Source organism: Trichogramma pretiosum, unplaced genomic scaffold (assembly GCF_000599845.2).
Source record: "Trichogramma pretiosum strain Unisexual culture from Peru unplaced genomic scaffold, Tpre_2.0 scaffold21, whole genome shotgun sequence".
Lineage (NCBI taxonomy): Eukaryota > Metazoa > Arthropoda > Insecta > Hymenoptera > Trichogrammatidae > Trichogramma > Trichogramma pretiosum.
In genome coordinates, this window is record NW_019640940.1 from 1,695,955 (window position 1) to 1,715,009 (window position 19,055).

At 41.5% G+C, this 19,055-nt stretch overlaps 2 protein-coding genes across 9 annotated transcripts in view; both read left to right on the forward strand.

The window, feature by feature from the left end:
- LOC106659874 (unconventional myosin-XVIIIa) overlaps window positions 1-19,055 on the forward strand; it is a 139,215-nt gene that overhangs the window by 45,946 nt on the left and 74,214 nt on the right. For all 8 annotated transcript variants that reach the window (XM_014382597.2, XM_014382595.2, XM_014382596.2 and 5 more), the window contains 9 exons: window positions 7,257-7,448; window positions 7,818-7,994; window positions 8,071-9,020; window positions 9,102-9,284; window positions 9,363-9,622; window positions 9,698-9,860; window positions 9,939-10,113; window positions 10,186-10,344; window positions 10,791-11,006. In XM_014382597.2, coding sequence (XP_014238083.1) covers window positions 7,257-7,448; window positions 7,818-7,994; window positions 8,071-9,020; window positions 9,102-9,284; window positions 9,363-9,622; window positions 9,698-9,860; window positions 9,939-10,113; window positions 10,186-10,344; window positions 10,791-11,006 — 2,475 coding nt within the window. The remainder of the gene's footprint in view (window positions 1-7,256; window positions 7,449-7,817; window positions 7,995-8,070; window positions 9,021-9,101; window positions 9,285-9,362; window positions 9,623-9,697; window positions 9,861-9,938; window positions 10,114-10,185; window positions 10,345-10,790; window positions 11,007-19,055) is intronic.
- LOC111693372 lies at window positions 14,226-18,609 on the forward strand. The gene is made up of 8 exons (XM_023457877.1): window positions 14,226-14,643; window positions 14,903-15,094; window positions 15,187-15,374; window positions 15,445-15,674; window positions 15,768-15,943; window positions 16,025-16,190; window positions 16,292-16,455; window positions 17,133-18,609. Exons 4-8 carry the CDS (start codon window positions 15,605-15,607, stop codon window positions 17,475-17,477), a joined length of 921 nt encoding a protein of 306 aa, XP_023313645.1. The 5' UTR covers window positions 14,226-14,643; window positions 14,903-15,094; window positions 15,187-15,374; window positions 15,445-15,604; the 3' UTR covers window positions 17,478-18,609.

A 19,055-nucleotide genomic window follows, 5' to 3' on the forward strand; every position in this document is an offset into this window, starting at 1 on the left:
GAAAAGTCTTTGTTTGATTTGTTATTATCGATCACATCTCACTTAGCAGAATTAAATAGTGAGCAAAATTTATCTTTTATTATGGCTTATTTCACGGGGCAATACAACATTCGAATCAATTTGTTTTTATTATAAACATGATCGATGTGTATTGTTTACAATTTAGGTGCCGATTTATCTGCTTATACATTATCCTTATAATATTTTTAAAATTACGATTTAAAATTATAACTTAGTAACAATTTCTTTCGAGAAATTTTCTCAAATTGATCTTTATACACATGTACAAAATACAATTTCATTCGTTCTAAAATTTGCCGCCCTTGCGTCATGGCGAGAGTGGCAAGTCTTCATAACCCACCACTGTGCCCGAGCTAAGAAAAAAACTCGATCGATCGTGGCTAATACATCACTCGATCGTAATATTAACATCGAGAGTACGACGAGAAAGTTGACGATTCCATCGGTTTTAGTGTTTATCTTCCTCGATTCTTTTTTTGCACCGCGTCTTCGAGCTCATTCTGACTAAAAAGAAAACGTAACCGCGTAATACCTCAATTTTTTGACGATCGTTTATACGCTCGTACGCCCATCGAACGAATAAAACGCAAAATATACGTTCGATTCTGCCCGTGCATCGTAAATTTTGTTTTTACGTTACATATTCTCTTGCGTCGGCCGCCCGCGCGACCGAGACACAGACGCGGACAAAATCGAGGAAAGCACTCGCGGCGTCCGAAACGTTACTTTCGCCAATATCGTGGTCCTTAGCGCTATCGACAAGTAGGTCGGTGGCGTGCGAGTATATTTTGTTTTTTTTTGGCTACGTTTAGGCGTCGTTATCTGCGTGTGTGAGAACCAAAATCATTGCGCTCGTAAAAACGTCGCTCTCTGCCCGCAATCGTCGCGAGTTTAGAAAATATATCGTGTAGCGCCGCCGATGACTCGCTAAACGCGAGAGGTTTGGACTTTAAACTTTTAGCGATGATTTAGCCGTACTTTGAATGCTCGAATCATGCTCCGATATACCGATGTGCCCGTGTGTTTGTGAATCAGCTCGCTTGCGTTCAAAAATACATTCTCTCCTTGCACTTTGCCGATTTTTTTTTCACTTCGCTGGAGATATTTGATGCCTCGATCGTGCTATACACGAGCTGTGTTTCGTAACGCGTCGCGACGTGCATGTGCTTATTTGGAATGCGCGGAAGTATTATACGCCGTTCATATGCTGCGACGCGAAAGAAGAATCGTGAATATTGCGCGCCGAAAAAGCAGAAGAAGCGAGTTTGAAAAGTGTCTTCGCATCCTCGGTATTATGTAGATTATTCACGTTTCTTTGACGCAATCTCATCGCCGGTGTGATAATGTGACGCGCGAAAAAGACACATACACGCAGAATATAACTGTTGTCGTTCGATTATATAAAATTGAAAAAAGAAGGAAGGAGAGGACGTATAGGCGAGATTTTGGGATATTCGACGCGTCGCGTTACGTAGGAGTATATGATGTCATCGAACACCTGGATTATAATTTTTCGATAAATTTCTCTGAGCTTATAAAAAATACACACGGGCAGAATCGTAATCGGGCAATGTAGACCTAGCGTATATATAAATTGAGTCGCCGCGTGCACCCCGCAGCCGACACGCTTCGATTGAAAATCATTTGAATTTTATTGACCATAGCTTTTATATTAAGTGTGAAATGCCTTCTCGACTGCGCGCTGCACTCGCGCAATATTACAAGCCTCTCTCGAGAGAGAGTTGTGTGTTGTATAGATTTTATTGCCCCGAGAATTTCAATATGAGGCATTTCATGCGAAGTGTCCTAGCGCTTCGCCGCGCGGCCCAATTAAGCGAAATCACTCAGTTTCTAACTCACGTAAAAAGTATCAAAATATACTCAGAAAAAATAACTAACTAATGATTTCGATAGGAAATTTCCTCAGCTTTCCGATGGTGTGGTCAGATTTTCCGAAATTTTCCATTTTCCCCGGAAAAATTTGACATAAAGTTTAAAACGCAAATATCTCAAAAAGCCCATTTTTAAGATTTTTTTAAATAGTCCCAATCGAAAGCTGAGGAAATTTCCTAACTGTATGCAAGTTTTCAGAGTGTGCAATTGATTATTACTTAGTGAAACACAGCTGTGAACATCGGGCGCTCGGCCGCGCGGCGGTATGACGCCAGCCGCCGCGCCGTCAGCCATCGCGCGGCACCCACTGCCCTATTCTTGTGTATGACACGACTCTAATTTCTCTTTAAAAATTAAACAAATACATGATTTCGATGTATTTTTTTCTCAGCATTTCAATGGTGCGGTCAAATTTTCCAAAAATTTTCGTTAATTCCAAAAATCGTTTAATTTTCAACTCGCTGTAAAAGTACCTAAGTGCACCTTGAAAAATAACTATCACTCTATTCCGATGGAAAATTGTCTCAGCTTTCCAATGGCGAGGTCGAATTTCCCGAAATTTTCCATTTTCACCGGGAAAATCGTCGAGAACTCTATAAAACTGACTATCTCAAAAACGACTGAATATTTTGAGTTAGAAAGTTTATGTCAAGTTTTTCCGGAGAAAATGAAAATTTTTGGAAAATTTGACCGCACCATTGAAATGCTGAGAAAAAAATACATCGAAATCATGTATTTGTTTAATTTTTAAAGAGAAATTAGAGTCGTGTCATACACAAGAATAGGGCAGTGGGTGCCGCGCGATGGCTGACGGCGCGGCGGCTGGCGTCATACCGCCGCGCGGCCGAGCGCCCGATGTTCACAGCTGTGTTTCACTAAGTAATAATCAATTGCACACTCTGAAAACTTGCATACAGTTAGGAAATTTCCTCAGCTTTCGATTGGGACTATTTAAAAAAATCTTAAAAATGGGCTTTTTGAGATATTTGCGTTTTAAACTTTATGTCAAATTTTTCCGGGGAAAATGGAAAATTTCGGAAAATCTGACCACACCATCGGAAAGCTGAGGAAATTTCCTATCGAAATCATTAGTTAGTTATTTTTTCTGAGTATATTTTGATACTTTTTACGTGAGTTAGAAACTGAGTGATTTCGCTTAATTGGGCCGCGCGGCGAAACGCTAGGACACTTCGCATGAAATGCCTCATATCCGTTTTTTTTTTGCTTCAGGTATACTGCCGAGTTGCGCATGTAAGCTTCGGTATATATAATATTAATATGTTTATAATATCTCGTATCGATGAAATATTTATTGCCTTTGAAATGCTCGTTCAACAATTCGAATTTGTTAAGATAGTTGAAAAATGTACGCCTAATTGGTTTATACTCTGTATGTATCCCTTTTTTTCGCTCTCTCTCTCTCGTAATTCACGTTTAATGCGCGAGTATATAAGAGGTGACACCGCGCGACTGTTGACTCTCGGGATATTACTCCGCGCGCGAGTCGACTTTAATGAACTCCTCTATGCGAAAGCTTATGATATTATGGATCACGAGTGCGCGCGCGCGAATATGTCACGAGGTAAACGAGAAAAATTATTGCCTCCGCTGACTCTTATCTCCGAGCGTTAATAAGAAGTGCAATTCAGAGAGCTCCGCGCGCGCACACACACATTCAGTCATTAACAATCGCATCCTTAGAAAGATAAGGTTTTTTTTTCACCTCTCCTTATTTTTTTTTTGCCGTATTTTAATTTGCATGAAATAAATCTCGTAACGAGCGCGTTATTACGTCACCCGCCACGATCGTGCACGCATTTATATGACATTATTATATAGCCGCGCGCTACATGGCTATATATGCGACAACTTCAACTTTAAATCTTACGTTTTTTTTCTTTCTCTCTCTCTCGTCTTGTGTCCGATGAGTAATGAACAATGCCATTGTCTTTTGCGTGCGTGCGTGCCTATGCGTGTGTGTGTGTGCCATGGTTTTCTCCTCTAAACTTTGAAATTAGCAAAGAATGTTTTCCTATTCAGCCGAGACAATACTCCTATTATCGTGTAATATAGAGACTCTCTCGATGCCGTGAGTCTAAAACATCCGGCATAGTACGTATCTGTTTCCAAATGTAAAAAATTGCCGCGGCCAAAAATACGACTGTGACCAAACACACTTTTTTTTAATATTATAATGTTTAAGTCAAATACGCAGACCGACGTTTCGAATTCTAAGGTCTCTGGCGATGTATACACACACGCGATACTCCGTACGTAACGCGTGCGTTGAAAAATATTTGCGCGGCCTCGTGCGTATTATACGTGTGTGTGTGTGTGTGTGTGTGTGTGTGCATACACGCGAAGAATGAATACGAAAAATAAAAGCAAAAAGTCAGAGAGACAGATAAAAAAAGTGCATCGAGCGCCTTGGGTCGGTCGCGCGCGCAAACGGCCCCACCGACATTGTAAGGCAATTAGCGGCGTGTTACATTGTGAAGATGCTGCAGCAGCGGCACGCAAGCTTACGTATATATAAGTACAGCACACGCAAAGGAGAGACAGAGAGAGAGAGAGAGAGAGAGAGAGAGAGCCGCGCGCGTTTGGATTATAGCGAAGCTTGCGCAATTTAAAAGGGCGGCGGCGGCGGTACGCGCTTCTCTGTGTATGTGTGTAACGTGTGGCGCAAAGGTATTTCGCTCCTAATGCTGTATAAGAGAGAGAGAGAGAGAAGTTGTGGAGCGTGGAAAATTATAGCTTTTCGGTTCATTTTGTAGAGGATTCTTACTTTTATTTTGCTTATAGGCTGGCTCGAGAGATATACGAGCTTTTGAAATTCCAATATGTATTTATGTGGAATCGAAGCGCGCGTATAGATAAAATAGTCGAAAAGATATATAAAAGCTCGCGTTACATACGATCGTAAAGTAAATTGAACGAAATTTACGCGACACACACACGCAGCTGACACACACGTTTGGTGTATCACGTGTGAAAATCTATGCAGAAATATTATAAGAATCTACGTAGCGTACAACACAGTAGTAAGTGTGTATCTGTGAGTTACTTGTCTCTCTCTCTCTCTCTTTTTTCTGCTGTGTGTTATATTATCCATATGTATCGGGCGGTAAAATGCGATTATCGCGAAAAAAGATCGAGGTGAGAAGATTAAATCCACTTAGTAGAGCTGCTGCTGCTGCTGTTACTGCTGGCGCTGTGTTGTGCTGCTGCTGCTACCGCTTCGCGCGCGCGCGAGAGTGCATAGACCTTTCACTCGCGCGCGGCACACACGGCGCTGCAGCAGCAGCAGCACTCCGCGCATGCCTCTCTGCTGCAGCCGCAACGAGGCACTCGGTCGCTATATGCACCACCGCCTCCTCTTTCCTCCTCCTCCTCCTCATCCAGCTGTTTTACCGGCAAAGCCGCGCGGTTGATGTCGCTCGTCGCCGGGCGCAGAATCGATAACATTCCTCGCGAGCGCACGACTACGACGAAGCCGTATTATAACTGCGCGCGATTCGTTCCCGAGATTCCTGCGCGATAATTGATATAAAGGAGTTTTGCTTTTCATGCAGCAACAGCAGCACTTGTATCTTTTACCATCGGTTGCGATCCGAGCGCGTGGATCGCGATTCGGCGCGCTCTGCATCGCGAGCCATACAAGCTTATATACGACTGCAGCAGCAGCAGTTTTTCGAGTGCAATTATGTATTATATATATAGGCATAGCAGCAGCAGCAGCAGCACACACCGAGTGGCTCTGCTGCATGTATGTATACAGACAGAGTGAGGTGTACTGGGAGGGCGCCTGCTCACGGCGTCGGCGTCGGCACTCCTCCTCTTTCGTACCTTCGTCTCTCTCTCTCTCTTCGTATACGTTCGTGTGTTTGTATGTGTGTACGCTGTACATAATATTGCACTGCAGCGGCAGCCAAGTCACGTACATATACACACCTCTATTCGCTGTTGCTGCTGCTGTTGCCGAGCAAAGGTGAGAGACCTGCGAGTGTGCGGTGCAAAAGACGCATAGCCGAGTGCGCGCAGCAGCAGCAGCGGCGAGAAACGAGAGAGAACGAGAGAGAGAAGGCGAGAGGAGGCGGCGAGAGAGAGAGAGGAGGATGAAGCCCGGGAGAGAAGCATAATATTACCCGCGCGCGCCGTATAGTAGTGCAGCGCGAGATGTGTACGAGGGCAGAAGGATCATGCGGAGGTGGTGACGACGATTCCTCCTCCTCGCCATGCTGCTCATCAGCTTCCTCGTGCTGATCTTCGCCGTGCACTGGATATCCCAGCGGGTCGTGAAAATCGTCCAAGATGAGGAGGCGGAGAGCCCGAAGATCTCCGTAGACGAGGTCGATCGAGTGCCCATAGTGCTCAGGAAGAGAAGAAAGGTCTGTGTTGTCGTCGTAGCTCTAGCGCAGTGTGTGTGCGTGTGCGTGATGCAAGTGTCGTGCGTACATACTATATAGTAGTCGCCCACACACACGCGCAGGCATTGTATATATGCGTAGGTTCCTATGGTGCTAAGTGCGTAAACTCTCCGTTCTATTCTACCGCCTTCCATTCTTCATTAATAAAATTAGCAAAGAACGATCCGTAGGAAGAGCTGTGGAGTGCGAATAAAAAAGTGCTCTAGTTCTCGCGCGTGGATATAGGAAAGCAGGAAGAGAGGAATTACTATTATACGCGATGCACCGAACAGTAGTATTATGTATAGCAGAAGGGAGATGTTCTCTTTTGACGTATGGTGTGCGCCGCCGGCTTGTATGTTTGTGTCTGTGCGTTATGTACAAAAATATATATACGGAGCAGCGGCGGTGGCGCGACTCGTTCGTCCCTGTGTATACAATGTATATAGGTGTGTGTATACTGTATATATGCGTGCGGTGCGGTTTGTTTACCTCTAAAGAATTTAAAGGGCCAGGCGGCGGATAAGGCGACGACCTTTAAACGGACGCTCGCGAGCACGCTTATAAGCGGCGGTGAACGTGATCTTGCCTCAGCGATGCTGGCTTATGACTTTTTTTTTAATGCGTTCACCGACGACGACGACGACGACGACTCGTGTATAAAGGATAATTCTTTTTTTGTCGTTGCTTAAATTATGCGGAGATGAAGATTCGAATTGGTTTCTCTCGGTGCCCGTATATGTATCGAGACAGCCTAAGATAAGATAGCGCTAAAACGCATCGGAGATTATTACATTACTTACGTCTATTTGCACTGGAACAATATCGCGCCTGTTTCCGATCGATTTGTGTCATCTATTTATATACACTCTATTATATATCTATTATATCTCAAGGATCGATGATTAAACGTTACTTTATTTTTCTCGTTCGCAGGCCAAATCGGAGGAACACTTGGCGCAGGAGCAGGCATGGCTGGCGGCGGAGCGCGTCTGGTTGCTGCATCGCGGGGGCTTCACGGCGGCATCGAGATGCCCGAGCCCCGCCGATCCGGACACCGGCAAGCTGCGCATCAGACTCGTCGGCTCCGGCGAGGAGCTGCTCGTCGACGAGGAGGATGTAGAAAAGGTACGTAGTGTATAGAAATTCTAGTTTTCTCATTAGCGAACGGAGTATATGATAATTATTATATACGTACGTTCGGTTATGTCATATAATCTTTTATAAGAAATACGAGGCGTTCGCGATCGAGTTGCTGCTGCGGCTAGCGTAAGAGGCCAATCTTGTAATACGCGTTGTGCGAGGGATTACTGCGCTTATTATACTTGACACATGTAGAACGAATCCTATATATAATACGTGCATGTGTAATGTATATCGGAGCTAGTCCAGTGGGATAGTATCTATAGATACGTTTTTTTAATCTCTGAAATAACATTAAGATGTGGAAGTGCTTATTTAGATGTAATTATTACATGTAATATTTTAATTTCACAGGCGAATCCACCGCAATTCGACCGATCGGAGGATCTGTCGCAGTTGCGCTTCCTCAACGAGTCGTCGGTGCTGCACACCCTGCGCCAGCGGTACGCCAGCAATCTCATTCACACTTACGCCGGGGACAGCATGATAATCATCAATCCGGCGGCACCCCTCGCCATTTATTCGGACAAGGTCGGTTCATGCACTTTTCACGCCTACGTCCATTATTTAATCGCAATATTTTCTAATCTCAAATGTCGTTTCTCAGGTGGTGCAGATGTTCAAGGGCTGCAAGAGCGAGGACATGCCGCCGCACGTGTACGCCATGGCCCAGTCGGCGTATCGGGGCATGCTGGCCAGCCGCCGAGACGCCTCGCTCGTCTTCCTCGGCCGTAGCGGCTCCGGCAAGACCAGCAACTTCAAGCACGCGCTGCACTACCTCGTCGTGGCGGCCGGGGCCGTCAACAAGGTCGTCACCCCGGAGAAGCTCAACGCCGTGTTCAGCGTGCTCGAGTCGTTCGGCAACAGTCGCACCCACATCAACGTCAACGCGACGCGCTTCACGCAGCTCTTCAGTCTGGACTTCGATCAGTCCGGACAGATAGCCTCGGCCTCGGTGCAGGTCATGCTGCTCGAGAAGTCGCGCGTCGGCCGGCGCCGCGTCAACGGCGACCCGACCTTCCACGCGATCTATCGGCTGCTCGCCGGCGCCGAGGGCAGCCTGCGCAAGGAGCTCCACCTGACCAATCTCGTGAACGAGACCAACGGCAACGCCAATCCCTTCATCACCCCGTTGCAGAAGCACGAGGACAAGCAGCGCGCTCAGGTCGAGTTCAACAGGGTGGTGGCGGCGTTCCGCGTTCTCGGCATCAGCGAGGCCGAGGAGCGTGCCATCTGGTTCGTGCTCGCCGGCATCTATCATCTGAGCTGCGCCGGTGTCGTCAAGACCCAGTCCAGGTGGCAGTTCGCGCGCGCCGAGTACGCCGCCCACGCGGCCAATCTCCTCGGCACGACCGTCGAGGAGCTCAGTCGTACCGTGTTCTCGGTCAACAATTCGGTCGCGGGACAGAACCAGTCGAATCAGCGAGGCAGCAACAGTCTGAGAACACCCAGTCCAACGGACCCCAACAAGGACTACGCTGGATTGGATGGTCTGGAAGCTCTACTCGTTGGCCTCTACCACGAGGTCTTTCTTTGTGTAGCTGCTCTAGTCAACAGGTTTGTAAATCTGGCAATTTGAATTATTATTTGAATTAGACGAAAAATCGACGTGTATTTAATTATGAAAAAATGTTGCAGGTCGATAGGCTCATCAACGCACACGGTGACATCGTTGCTGCTCTGCGACGCGCCTGGCTTTCAAAATCCGGCAACGTGCGGACGTCAGACGGGAGCTAGTTTCGAGGACCTCTGTCACAATTATTTGCAAGAGCGACTGCAGCTTTTGTTTCATCACACTACTCTAGTTGCACCCAAAGATAGGTACGTCGTGCAATTCGTTAGATCTAAGATTTAAAAAAAATTTTTCAAAAAAATATCAAAATTTATTGTTTTGTGCAGATACGCGCAAGAAGGAATAGATATCGATCATGAAGACGAAATAGAGGAAGGCGTTGGATCACCCCAAGCCTTAGTGTCTTTACTAGACCGAGGAAACTCGCAAAGTGCCACGATGTTACGTACAAGCCAAAGCGATCTCAGCAGCAGTCGACAGATTGAGAGAAAAGGGCTGTTATGGCTGCTCGACGAGGAAACAGTACTACCTGGTGGAAGCGACGAAAGCTTCTTAGATAGGCTTTTTACACATTATGGAGATAGAGGTAAGAGAATTACAGTTTATGTCTAAACTTCTCGGACACATACTGAAAAATTATTAATTCCAAATTTTTCTCCAGATCATCAGACGCTGCTGAGAAAAGCGCCAGGAAACAATCAATTTGTGCTACAACATTTACAGGGTACAAATCCCGTTCTCTATACTGCAACAGGATGGTTAAAAGCAACTCGCGAAAATCCTTTAGCTAAAAGTGCAATAAGTCTTCTACAAGAGAGTAATCGGTAAGAAATGTCGATGAACGCAATATACTACGTTTTTACTTGAAATCTTCATAACTATTATAATTAATGTATTTTCAGGGACGACATTAGTCGCATATTTGTTTACGCTCGAGGTGCTGGGATATCCGGTGCCTTGAGCGGTTCGATGCATGGATTAGAAGGTTCACAAACTCTGCGGCGAGTTTCTAGTATAAGGCGTACCTTCCCCGCGGTTAAGCGAAAAAACATTGGTCTGCAAGTTAAATACACTGTGGTGAGTGTCATAATTTCTGATATGAAAAAGGACTAGAATTTGTTCAATAAATAAAAATGAAATTTTTTGCAGGACGGTCTCATCGAGACTTTAAGAAGAACACGAGTGAAATTTGTTCATTGCTTTTTGCCTCAACACAATGCTGGTTGCATTGAAAACAAAACTTTCCTTGCTGCCAAACCCGGCCAAAGTGAGGACAATCTCATTAATGTTCCATTGCTTCGTTCACAGGTAAATTTTAAAATTTAAAGTTTTTGATAGATTTATTTGATTTAGATTCTCGTAATCTCATTTTATACCGACCGAGTTTTGTGAATCGTTTTTATTTTATCATTTTTTCTATTTCGAGTTTTGGAAAACAGACCTGTCTACAACTTCGAATTGTTGCTTTGAAAATCTGGTCAAAACTTTAGCCCATTTCATCCAAATTGTAGAATCTGTTTTCAAACTAGGTGTCTAAAGAAATAATGGGAAAAGCAGAACAGCTGCTTTTCGAAATCGGATTATAAAGAAAAAAATTAAATGAGTAATTTTTAATACTGAGTCGGTAGCAATTGGAGTTAACTTAATATGAACCTTGAAACTACTGATTTATACAAAATTCAATAATAAAACTCAAAAAAGCGGTAATTAAAAACATTTTTTTCCATTTGTTACATACTAAATTTCTGTTTTAGGTTCGAGGTAGCCAAATACTGGAAGCCGTACGCCTTCATAAGGTCGGTTTTCCAAAATTCATGCCTCTTGGCGAATTTCGTCGCCGTTTTGCTCTGTTATCGTGTGATTCGAATATTCGTCCTGGAAGTCCAGTTCCCGACGAACGCCGAGCCGTCGAAGACATGTTGCTGTCCGTCGACGTGGATCCTGCAACTTATCGCGTCGGACAAAGTCAGGTAAGCGTGTATGAACTTTTGATTGCTTTTTAGTTGTTTTTCAAATTTTATCAAGACCGTGTGGTTCTTTCAAAGGCCAAGTCATTAAATTACTCGAATTAATTGTACGCTAATTACCGGAAATATGTACTATCGATGTAAATCGATACAACTTATTGCTATAGATATAACGATTTCCCATGTTTTGATAGTGCAGAAACTTTATGTAAAGATAAGCGCCACTTTCAATTTTACCGACAGAGCCAGAATAGAATGTATGAACTCTGCTCACGTACCTTCAGTGGTACTTTTTCGATAAGATATTTTGTCTTGTAATTGCAGCTCGTAATTTGTGTTTAAATATAAATTGCCCCACAAGTACCGAAACGGAATTCACGGCACGTTATCTTAAAGATGAAAAGTGCATTAGTACATTTTTCATTGGATACGAGAGGCATTAGACGAACGACAATGCTTCGTCTTAATTTAGGTTTGAAACGCGATCATAAACACTTTACCCAACTTTCTAATCGCTTATCACGCGGGTTTTTCAAAAGTAAAATCGCACATCACGGACATTAGAAATTTCGTTTTGTGCACACATCCCGACACGTACGTTAAGTTTTTTTATTTTACTTTTTTAATCAATCAGAAATAAGCGCACATAAGTACTTACACTCGTTGCGCTTCCATGATCGATTAATTACCATGCTCACCTCTTAAACGCGCAAGCTCGTGACAATCTCCGATCCGCGTATACGGTACATTTGTATATAATATAATAATCACTGCCGTGCTTCGACGCGATTATCGCCTCCGCGCGCGTCCAGTCTTAATTTCGCGCGCTGCTCGGCCAAAATAAAACGACATCATAACGATTTCTTTCCGCTTCGTTGCGCGACCCGTTGGCCGTCGGACGCATGGCTCTTGTATATCTATATCGCGTACAATATATATAATATAATTTTACGATATTGAATCGTCCACACGTATTCGCGCGCGCGCGTGATGGCTTGGAAAAGGTTTTTCATGCCCGTGCTGCATTTTGCTTTCTCATAGTCGATTTATATATAAACAGAGCGACGACGGCGGACTTTCGAGCCGTATATACACCGTATAACGTACGTGTGTGCCAGAGAGGAGAGCTTCGGATTTATATACAACCTGTGTAGTGTGCGTGTGTGTGTGTGCATGTGCACACTGCACCGCGTGTCTTATAAGAAGAGTCGCGCGTGGGAAAGCTTTCACACTTTCTCGCGCGGGTGCAGTGCGCGCCACGGCCGAAGCGCCGCGAAACTTCGCTTGTGCTGCTGTTGCTACAAATATAAAAGATTATTTAGCAATTGTTATAGCCTCCGCGCCGCCTTTCGTATATACATAAATGTGTACTTTGTTATTTTGCGGTCCTTTCATTACCATTACATTCATTATCTAAAGCAGATTGGTTCTGATCCGAACAATGACTTTAAGTTTTTTTTCTCTTCTTCTCTTTTCATAGATCGAAATTTAAGATCTTTCTCTCTTGACATCACGAAAGCACGAACACACACGTTCACAATGGCCATCGAATTAGATTCTCACACCGTGCGCCAGTATACGCGTGCGGCGTTTATTCTTTCTACGCATATCTCTCTCTCTCTATTTCTCTCTCCCGCGAGGTGCGAAGAAAAGTTGGAAATTCTTCGTTTTATCTCTCGCGCATGTGTCATAATCCGCCTCTTTCTCTCATAAACCTCGGACTCTCTCATCTCTCTCCCTTGGAAAAATCAAACGTATCCCCGTATAACATAAATTTCTCTCAACGCACGTACGTACTTATGTATCTGAAAATGCCAGTACTTTATGTATACGTGCAGCGTGTAAAGTGCAAAGATCGCAGCAGCGCGAGCTTATTTAGCGGCGGAGAGTGCCGCTCGACTCGAGTCGTACACATTATTGTACGAGCGCGGGGGGCGGCGGCGGCAGCGGGGGTAATACACCTATAGCCGTATTATCCTCTACCTATACGCAGCAGATAATTGAATCTTGCGCGCGCGAGTGCCGCCGCCGCCGCGAGAGAGAGAGATCTCGTAGAGATATATACGCACTTTTTCTGCGTTTGTAGTCGCGTACGTGCGCACGGCGCATAATATAGTTCGTTGACTCGCTCTGTTTTTTTTTCTTTCATTTACCTCCTCCTCCTCCTCCCTTTAGTTGCTGCTGCAGTACCGAGCGAAGTGCACTTCTCTCTCTCTCTCTCTCTTTTTACGAGTCTGGCCTTGGAATTGTTCGCTGATCTTGCGTATGGTAGCGTATACAGCACGCGCAGCGCGTCGCATCTGGTTATATAGTTTTTCTCTTGCTGCGTGCGTGCGTGCGTGCGCACTCGTCGTTTTTCTCGCATTATCAACGGCCTATGGTCGCCAAACGTATTGTTTCCTTGAACTTCGAGTGCCGCGCGCGTATTATGCGCTCAAAATCAATCTCGGCTTTATAGAGATGGAGAGCGTAGCGAATAGACGGACAAAAGTAGAGTGTCACCCTACGGGCGTTATTAATGATCCGGAGCTTTTGATTAAGTACCTGTGTCTATTGTGAAAGAAAAAAAGGAGGTAAAATAAGAAGCTCGACAATTACAATACACGTGTACGCAACATTGATAGGGAGAGCAGCAGCAGCAAATGGCATACAAAGAGCGAGATTATTATTACTTTTTTCCCTTTTTGATTTTTTTTTGGTCCAGCAATGGTACATATAACGCGAATGAATTACCTCTTTTCTCTCGCCGAGAGATACACGTTGCAGCAGCAGCAGCAGCAGCAGCAGCAGCAGCCAACGCAGTGATCGAGATTAATGTTCGCTTCGATTCAACCTGACAATGTGGCTTGTGCCCGCGCGTGGTGGCATGTCTATGCGCATAAAATGTTATACTCGTTGCATGTATACGCGTACAATGCGATTTTGTGTCTTTCATATTATGCGGAATGCCGATAATCTGCTTCGCTCGCGTGATCATTTTTATAGATTCATACACGGAGAAAAATGTATAATAAGTATTCTTATTATTAGAAGAAAAATTACTATAATGCTTAGTACTCGTGGGACATCTAAGCGTTGTGATGATTTCTGTTTTTATAAAAATAATTTTTACAACAATTTTATTAAATTATTGCTAAAAAATATAGTAAAATTTCATCTATTACATAATTTAATCCTTATTTTATTAATATTTAATATATGTTTGGGAAATTTTATTAGAATAAGAATGAAAGTTGAAATTATTGTAGTAAATATTCATAGCTACTATAGTAAAAATTCTATAGATAAGCGATTCGAACAGTTTACATCAACTGACGCTAGGAGCGCGAACGCGAAATAGACCACTCAGTGTGTGCCCCGCGCATACGTGCAAAAACGTAACCCCTACGTAATACGAGTCCTTGAAGTTACATAAAAACTCGACTAGTCTCAAGGAAACGTTTTTGCTTGACTCGACTATATTTTTGATCCTGAATTGAAATTTTTGGTGTGTTTACCTATGATCATCGTTTCACTGATTAAAGCGGTATTTAATCTGAGAACAAAATCGAGAGAGGCCAAGATTATCGTCAGAGATCAAAATTGAGGTTATACCATCTCTGCAGGTCCCAGACACCGCCTAATCTCAATTGTTATTCTGGTAAGTATCGATCATATTCATTTAACATATATTTAAGTTTAACATAGTTAATGTAAAATCATTTTATTCATACTAATCACAATTGGTAATAAACATATATAGATATATTGGTGTCAGGGGTTTTTGATCATTTATGAAAAACAGGTGAAATGGCCAGTTCACAGGTATATCACATCTATGTTTCTGTGCAATTATAGTAATTTTTCATTCTGTGTGTGTTGCATTTATTAGATACTAATTGATTTTTGTGGTTTTCTAGCCGTCAACTTCAAGCTGTAACCCACAGCTCAATCCAGAGCTTGAGACTAGCAACGTTGAAGTAACTTTGAATGACGAGTCATCACAGAGAAGAAAACAGAACACACGGGATTTAGACAAGGGTGGAAAAGAAAATGTTGCTACAGTACCAGGTGTTCATGAACCACGTATAGAACCACAACACATTAATACCGTATGTACAGCAAATGTAGTTTTTTATTGTGAATTATACGTATAGTGTTGAGTGTCAGTGTTTATAAGTACATTTGTGTATATTATTTACAGGGGCTAGAAGAGTACATAAAAAGCACATCTGAAGGCAAAGCGATCATCAAACAGTACGAAAAGTTCTCTGCTCAGCGAAAACCTCTCCCAAAGAATATCAGATGCAGACTTGCACGATTGGTCATTAAAAGAGAAAAAGACCTTGCTCTTCGAAAGATCTCTGCAGACCAAATACTAGAAAAATTTGTGTAAGTTGCAAAAGTGCAAGTTTAACCTATGTACATTAATTTTTATCTATTAATTCAAAATTTTGTATAGAATCACAACAGAAAGATTCACCACCCTTGCCAGTGAAATTGACAGAATATTCAAATACGAAAGTGCTGAAGTGTACTACTCTCCATACAAAAAATCTGGTAAAACAGTAATCAACACATCTGGGACACTATGGACTCATTTTTGTTACAAAAAGGATACTATGAAAGCTGATGATATTCTAGCACAAAAAGAAATCATCGATGAGGACCAGATTATTATTTCAAATAGTGGTACTTAAAAACACTAAGAATGAAAACATTTTGTTTTCATAATAATCTTTCATTTTGTTATCATCTTTTCTGAATTAATATTCTTGATTATAGAGGAAGAACGTATCGATTGGTTGAGTGAAAATATTGACCCATGGACTAAGGTGGAACAATACTGGCAAGAGACTTCTGTCGCTAGACGACAACTATTTCTGAAAAATACAGAATTCACAGTTCATGCCTACTTTGAGAAATTCAAGTGCTTGTCTACACAAAAAGGAAAGGAACTGGTACTTGAAATTTTAAATATATATATTCTCTGATTCCATTTATTTTTTTTTATTGTAACTATTTTATTATTTTTGTTTTAGCTAGAATTAGATTTTTCTCTATTGTATACGAATGTTACGCCTATTGATTATAGCGAATGGAAGAGGATTAGAGATTTATTGATGAACCAATTTGATATGCACAAAATTAAAAATGCAGAAGAATTGGGACTTATTAATAGTTTGAAATCTGGTGATCTGAGCAACGGTAACATTTTTTTCGGTTCTTACAATTGATTTTAACATTACGTTAAAAAATCTATTATTTTATTCTTTCAACATAAAAATACATGTAATTCTGTTTTTTAGAGAAACAAGATTTTTTGCTTATGTACTTATTAGTACACTTGCTTCCACCAAAATCTAGAGGAAGAAAGAGAAAAGCAACGAGTGAAAATCAAGAAATTGTTAATCAAGCATCATCGAAAAAATCTCTAGAGGAAAGAAGAGAATCATTTATTTTGCATGTTGAGGTAATGAATTCTCATTTGAAAATGTGTGCAAACGAAGGTAGTTCGAGAACCTTTCTACTAGCGCTACTACGATGTATCAAGTACAAATGAAATACAAGATACATTTATGCGTCTTCAAAACAACAACAATTAATATATCTTTTGTCACTCTCGTGCTCAATTGCAAGTCGCTTGGGCTTGGAAAACTATAAAATATAAAATACTCGCATTGTTCAATTATATAAAGATTGAACTTTTTATACTCGCGGCCTTCACAAGTTCTATGAATGAATCGTCGTCGAAAGTAGCATGTACTGTAGCAATATATTGAGCCTAAGCCGTGTATTGGAATATTATGAATAACATTTTTTTCGAGTCTTATTTCAAATCATCTTTTCGAGCAAATAACGTACCCCTTCTAGAGGGTAGTCCACGTAATGCATAATATTATATTAAATACATATACAGCTGCAACACATCAAAATCTAATCGAATTCATAGTTAGAGATCTTTCTGTCATTTTTTCTTCCGCTCATTTCATTTTCCTTGTGCTCTCTCTTTACGAATCTTTTTCAGTCAGCAATTGTTGCCTTTCGGTAATCACATCATTTGATACTCTTTATTACTGCGCCATTGTATAAAATGGTGTTAATTGTAATGAATTTTAGAAATATATGATTTTGTTTTTACTTTTTCAGAGTGATGCTGAAGTAGAGCCCAAGATACTAGAATTAAAAAAACGTCTACAGATTGCAAAAGAGACGTTTCAACCTCTTATAATAGCGGTGGGCAGAAATCTTACAAGTATAGAGTCCTACCATATAGCTGTGAATGATCAGTTGTACGAGTTAAGTAACTGTTTAGAAACAGTTGTAGTTGCTTTGAAAATATTTTTCAGTTTAGACTGTGAGTACCCCGAAAATACGCAAGTAATTTGGAAGTTCTTACAACAAGTTTTGTTAAATATTAAGGAAGAAAAGGTTGTTACCGTACAGATGAAAACTTATTTCGGTCTTATTAAAATTTTGCAAGACAATATTTAAAAATGATTACGTGTAAAAATTGTTTTTTAGAGTATGAAAACTCGAGCGAACTTTATGATCACATTGTAATATTTCATAAGGATTTGCAGAGTTATAGTTGTATGTTTGAAAATTGTAATCGCGTTTATAAACTGTTGAATTCGTTAAAAAAACACGTAGGGAATAAGCACATTGTTGTCCCTGTCAGAACTCAAAGCCCTCCTCCTGAACAGTTTTTTACTGACCAAAATTTTCAACACAATGTTCAGAGAGAAGAAGAAATCCTTGACAGCGACAATGACATGAGCGACGACGACGTTTATGAAAATTTTCAGTCTGTTGAAAATGAAAGTTTCGATGATATAGATACTTATGAAAATATTACCTGGGAAAGTGACTTGAAAAAAGCTGTATCAGTATACGTCGCAAGTTTATTTAATTTAAAAAATATTCCTAGAAAGTGTGTTAACGATATAATTCTTAAGTCGGAGGGATTTATAAAAACATTGTCAAATATTTTGAAAGAAAACATAAAAAACGTATTGACCGAGTCAATATCTCAAAATTTAGTAGAATTAAACAAAATGTTTGACACACTTTCAAAATCTTTGACGACTGTAAATTCTGAGCATAAACGGTTAGTAGTGTTTAAGAAATTAAAAACGTTCGTACCCCCTAAGTCGTATAAAATTGGTGAGAGAAGGGAATACCGCAAAGTAAACAATGCTATGAAATTAATGCATATCCCAGTTAATATTCAAATGATTCCTCTCAGATCTGTACTCAAATTGTTTTTTGAACTACCTAACGTTTTTGAAGAGGCAAATGAGTATATGAAAAGTTTAATTTCTGATGACACAATTGTTAGCAACTTAGTTCAAGGGATTTATTGGAAAAATCGCTCGAAGTTTCACGGCAATAAAATAGTTTATCCTCTCATATTTTATTTTGACGACTATGAAAATAATGATCCTTTAGGTTCTCATAAAGGGATTTCCAAGACAGGAGCAGTTTACATAAGTATACCCTCTTTACCCCCTCACTTCCAATCCAAATTAGAAAATATCTTTGTTTTTGCTCTATTCAATTCGTTAGACCGAGTAATATTTACTAATTCTGTAACTTTTTCTAAACTCATTGACGAAATCAATTATCTGAANAATAGGGTCGAGATGTCACACTTTTACTATAAATTATAGCAATTTTTCCTAAAAAAATAGTAACATTTCTTATACTATTTTTCTCCGTGTACATATAATAAAATACCTCTCTCGAGTCGCACAGAGACGATAATGCTGGTATTGATTTTCGCTCGTTCATCGTGTGCGCAGGCAGGCAGGCAGGTAGGCAGCTCTCGATATATATATATACGCGTTTGTTTTTCTCCAATACAATATTTTCGCGCACATGCGAGGCACGCTCAAACGTCGAACGAGATTTTGTGGTCTCTCTCTTTCTGCACGAGTATAATACTGCCGTGCAGCTGGCAAACCGATCCAATTACGCCTTTACATAGCAGCAGCAGTACTACTACTGCCGTAGCGCATTTCGATGCGATGAGTTATGGCTCGTTAAATATCGAGCGCGCAATTTTCTAGA

Excerpts from the sequence above, each read along its gene's own strand:
- LOC111693372 (XM_023457877.1), top strand. The coding sequence starts at position 15,605 with ATGAAAGCTGATGATATTCTAGCACAAAAAGAAATCATCGATGAGGAC. Across the intron at positions 16,191-16,291 it reads ATCTGGTGATCTGAGCAACG|AGAAACAAGATTTTTTGCTT; the intron begins GTAACATTTTTT and ends TCTGTTTTTTAG. Across the intron at positions 16,456-17,132 it reads CATTTATTTTGCATGTTGAG|AGTGATGCTGAAGTAGAGCC; the intron begins GTAATGAATTCT and ends TTACTTTTTCAG.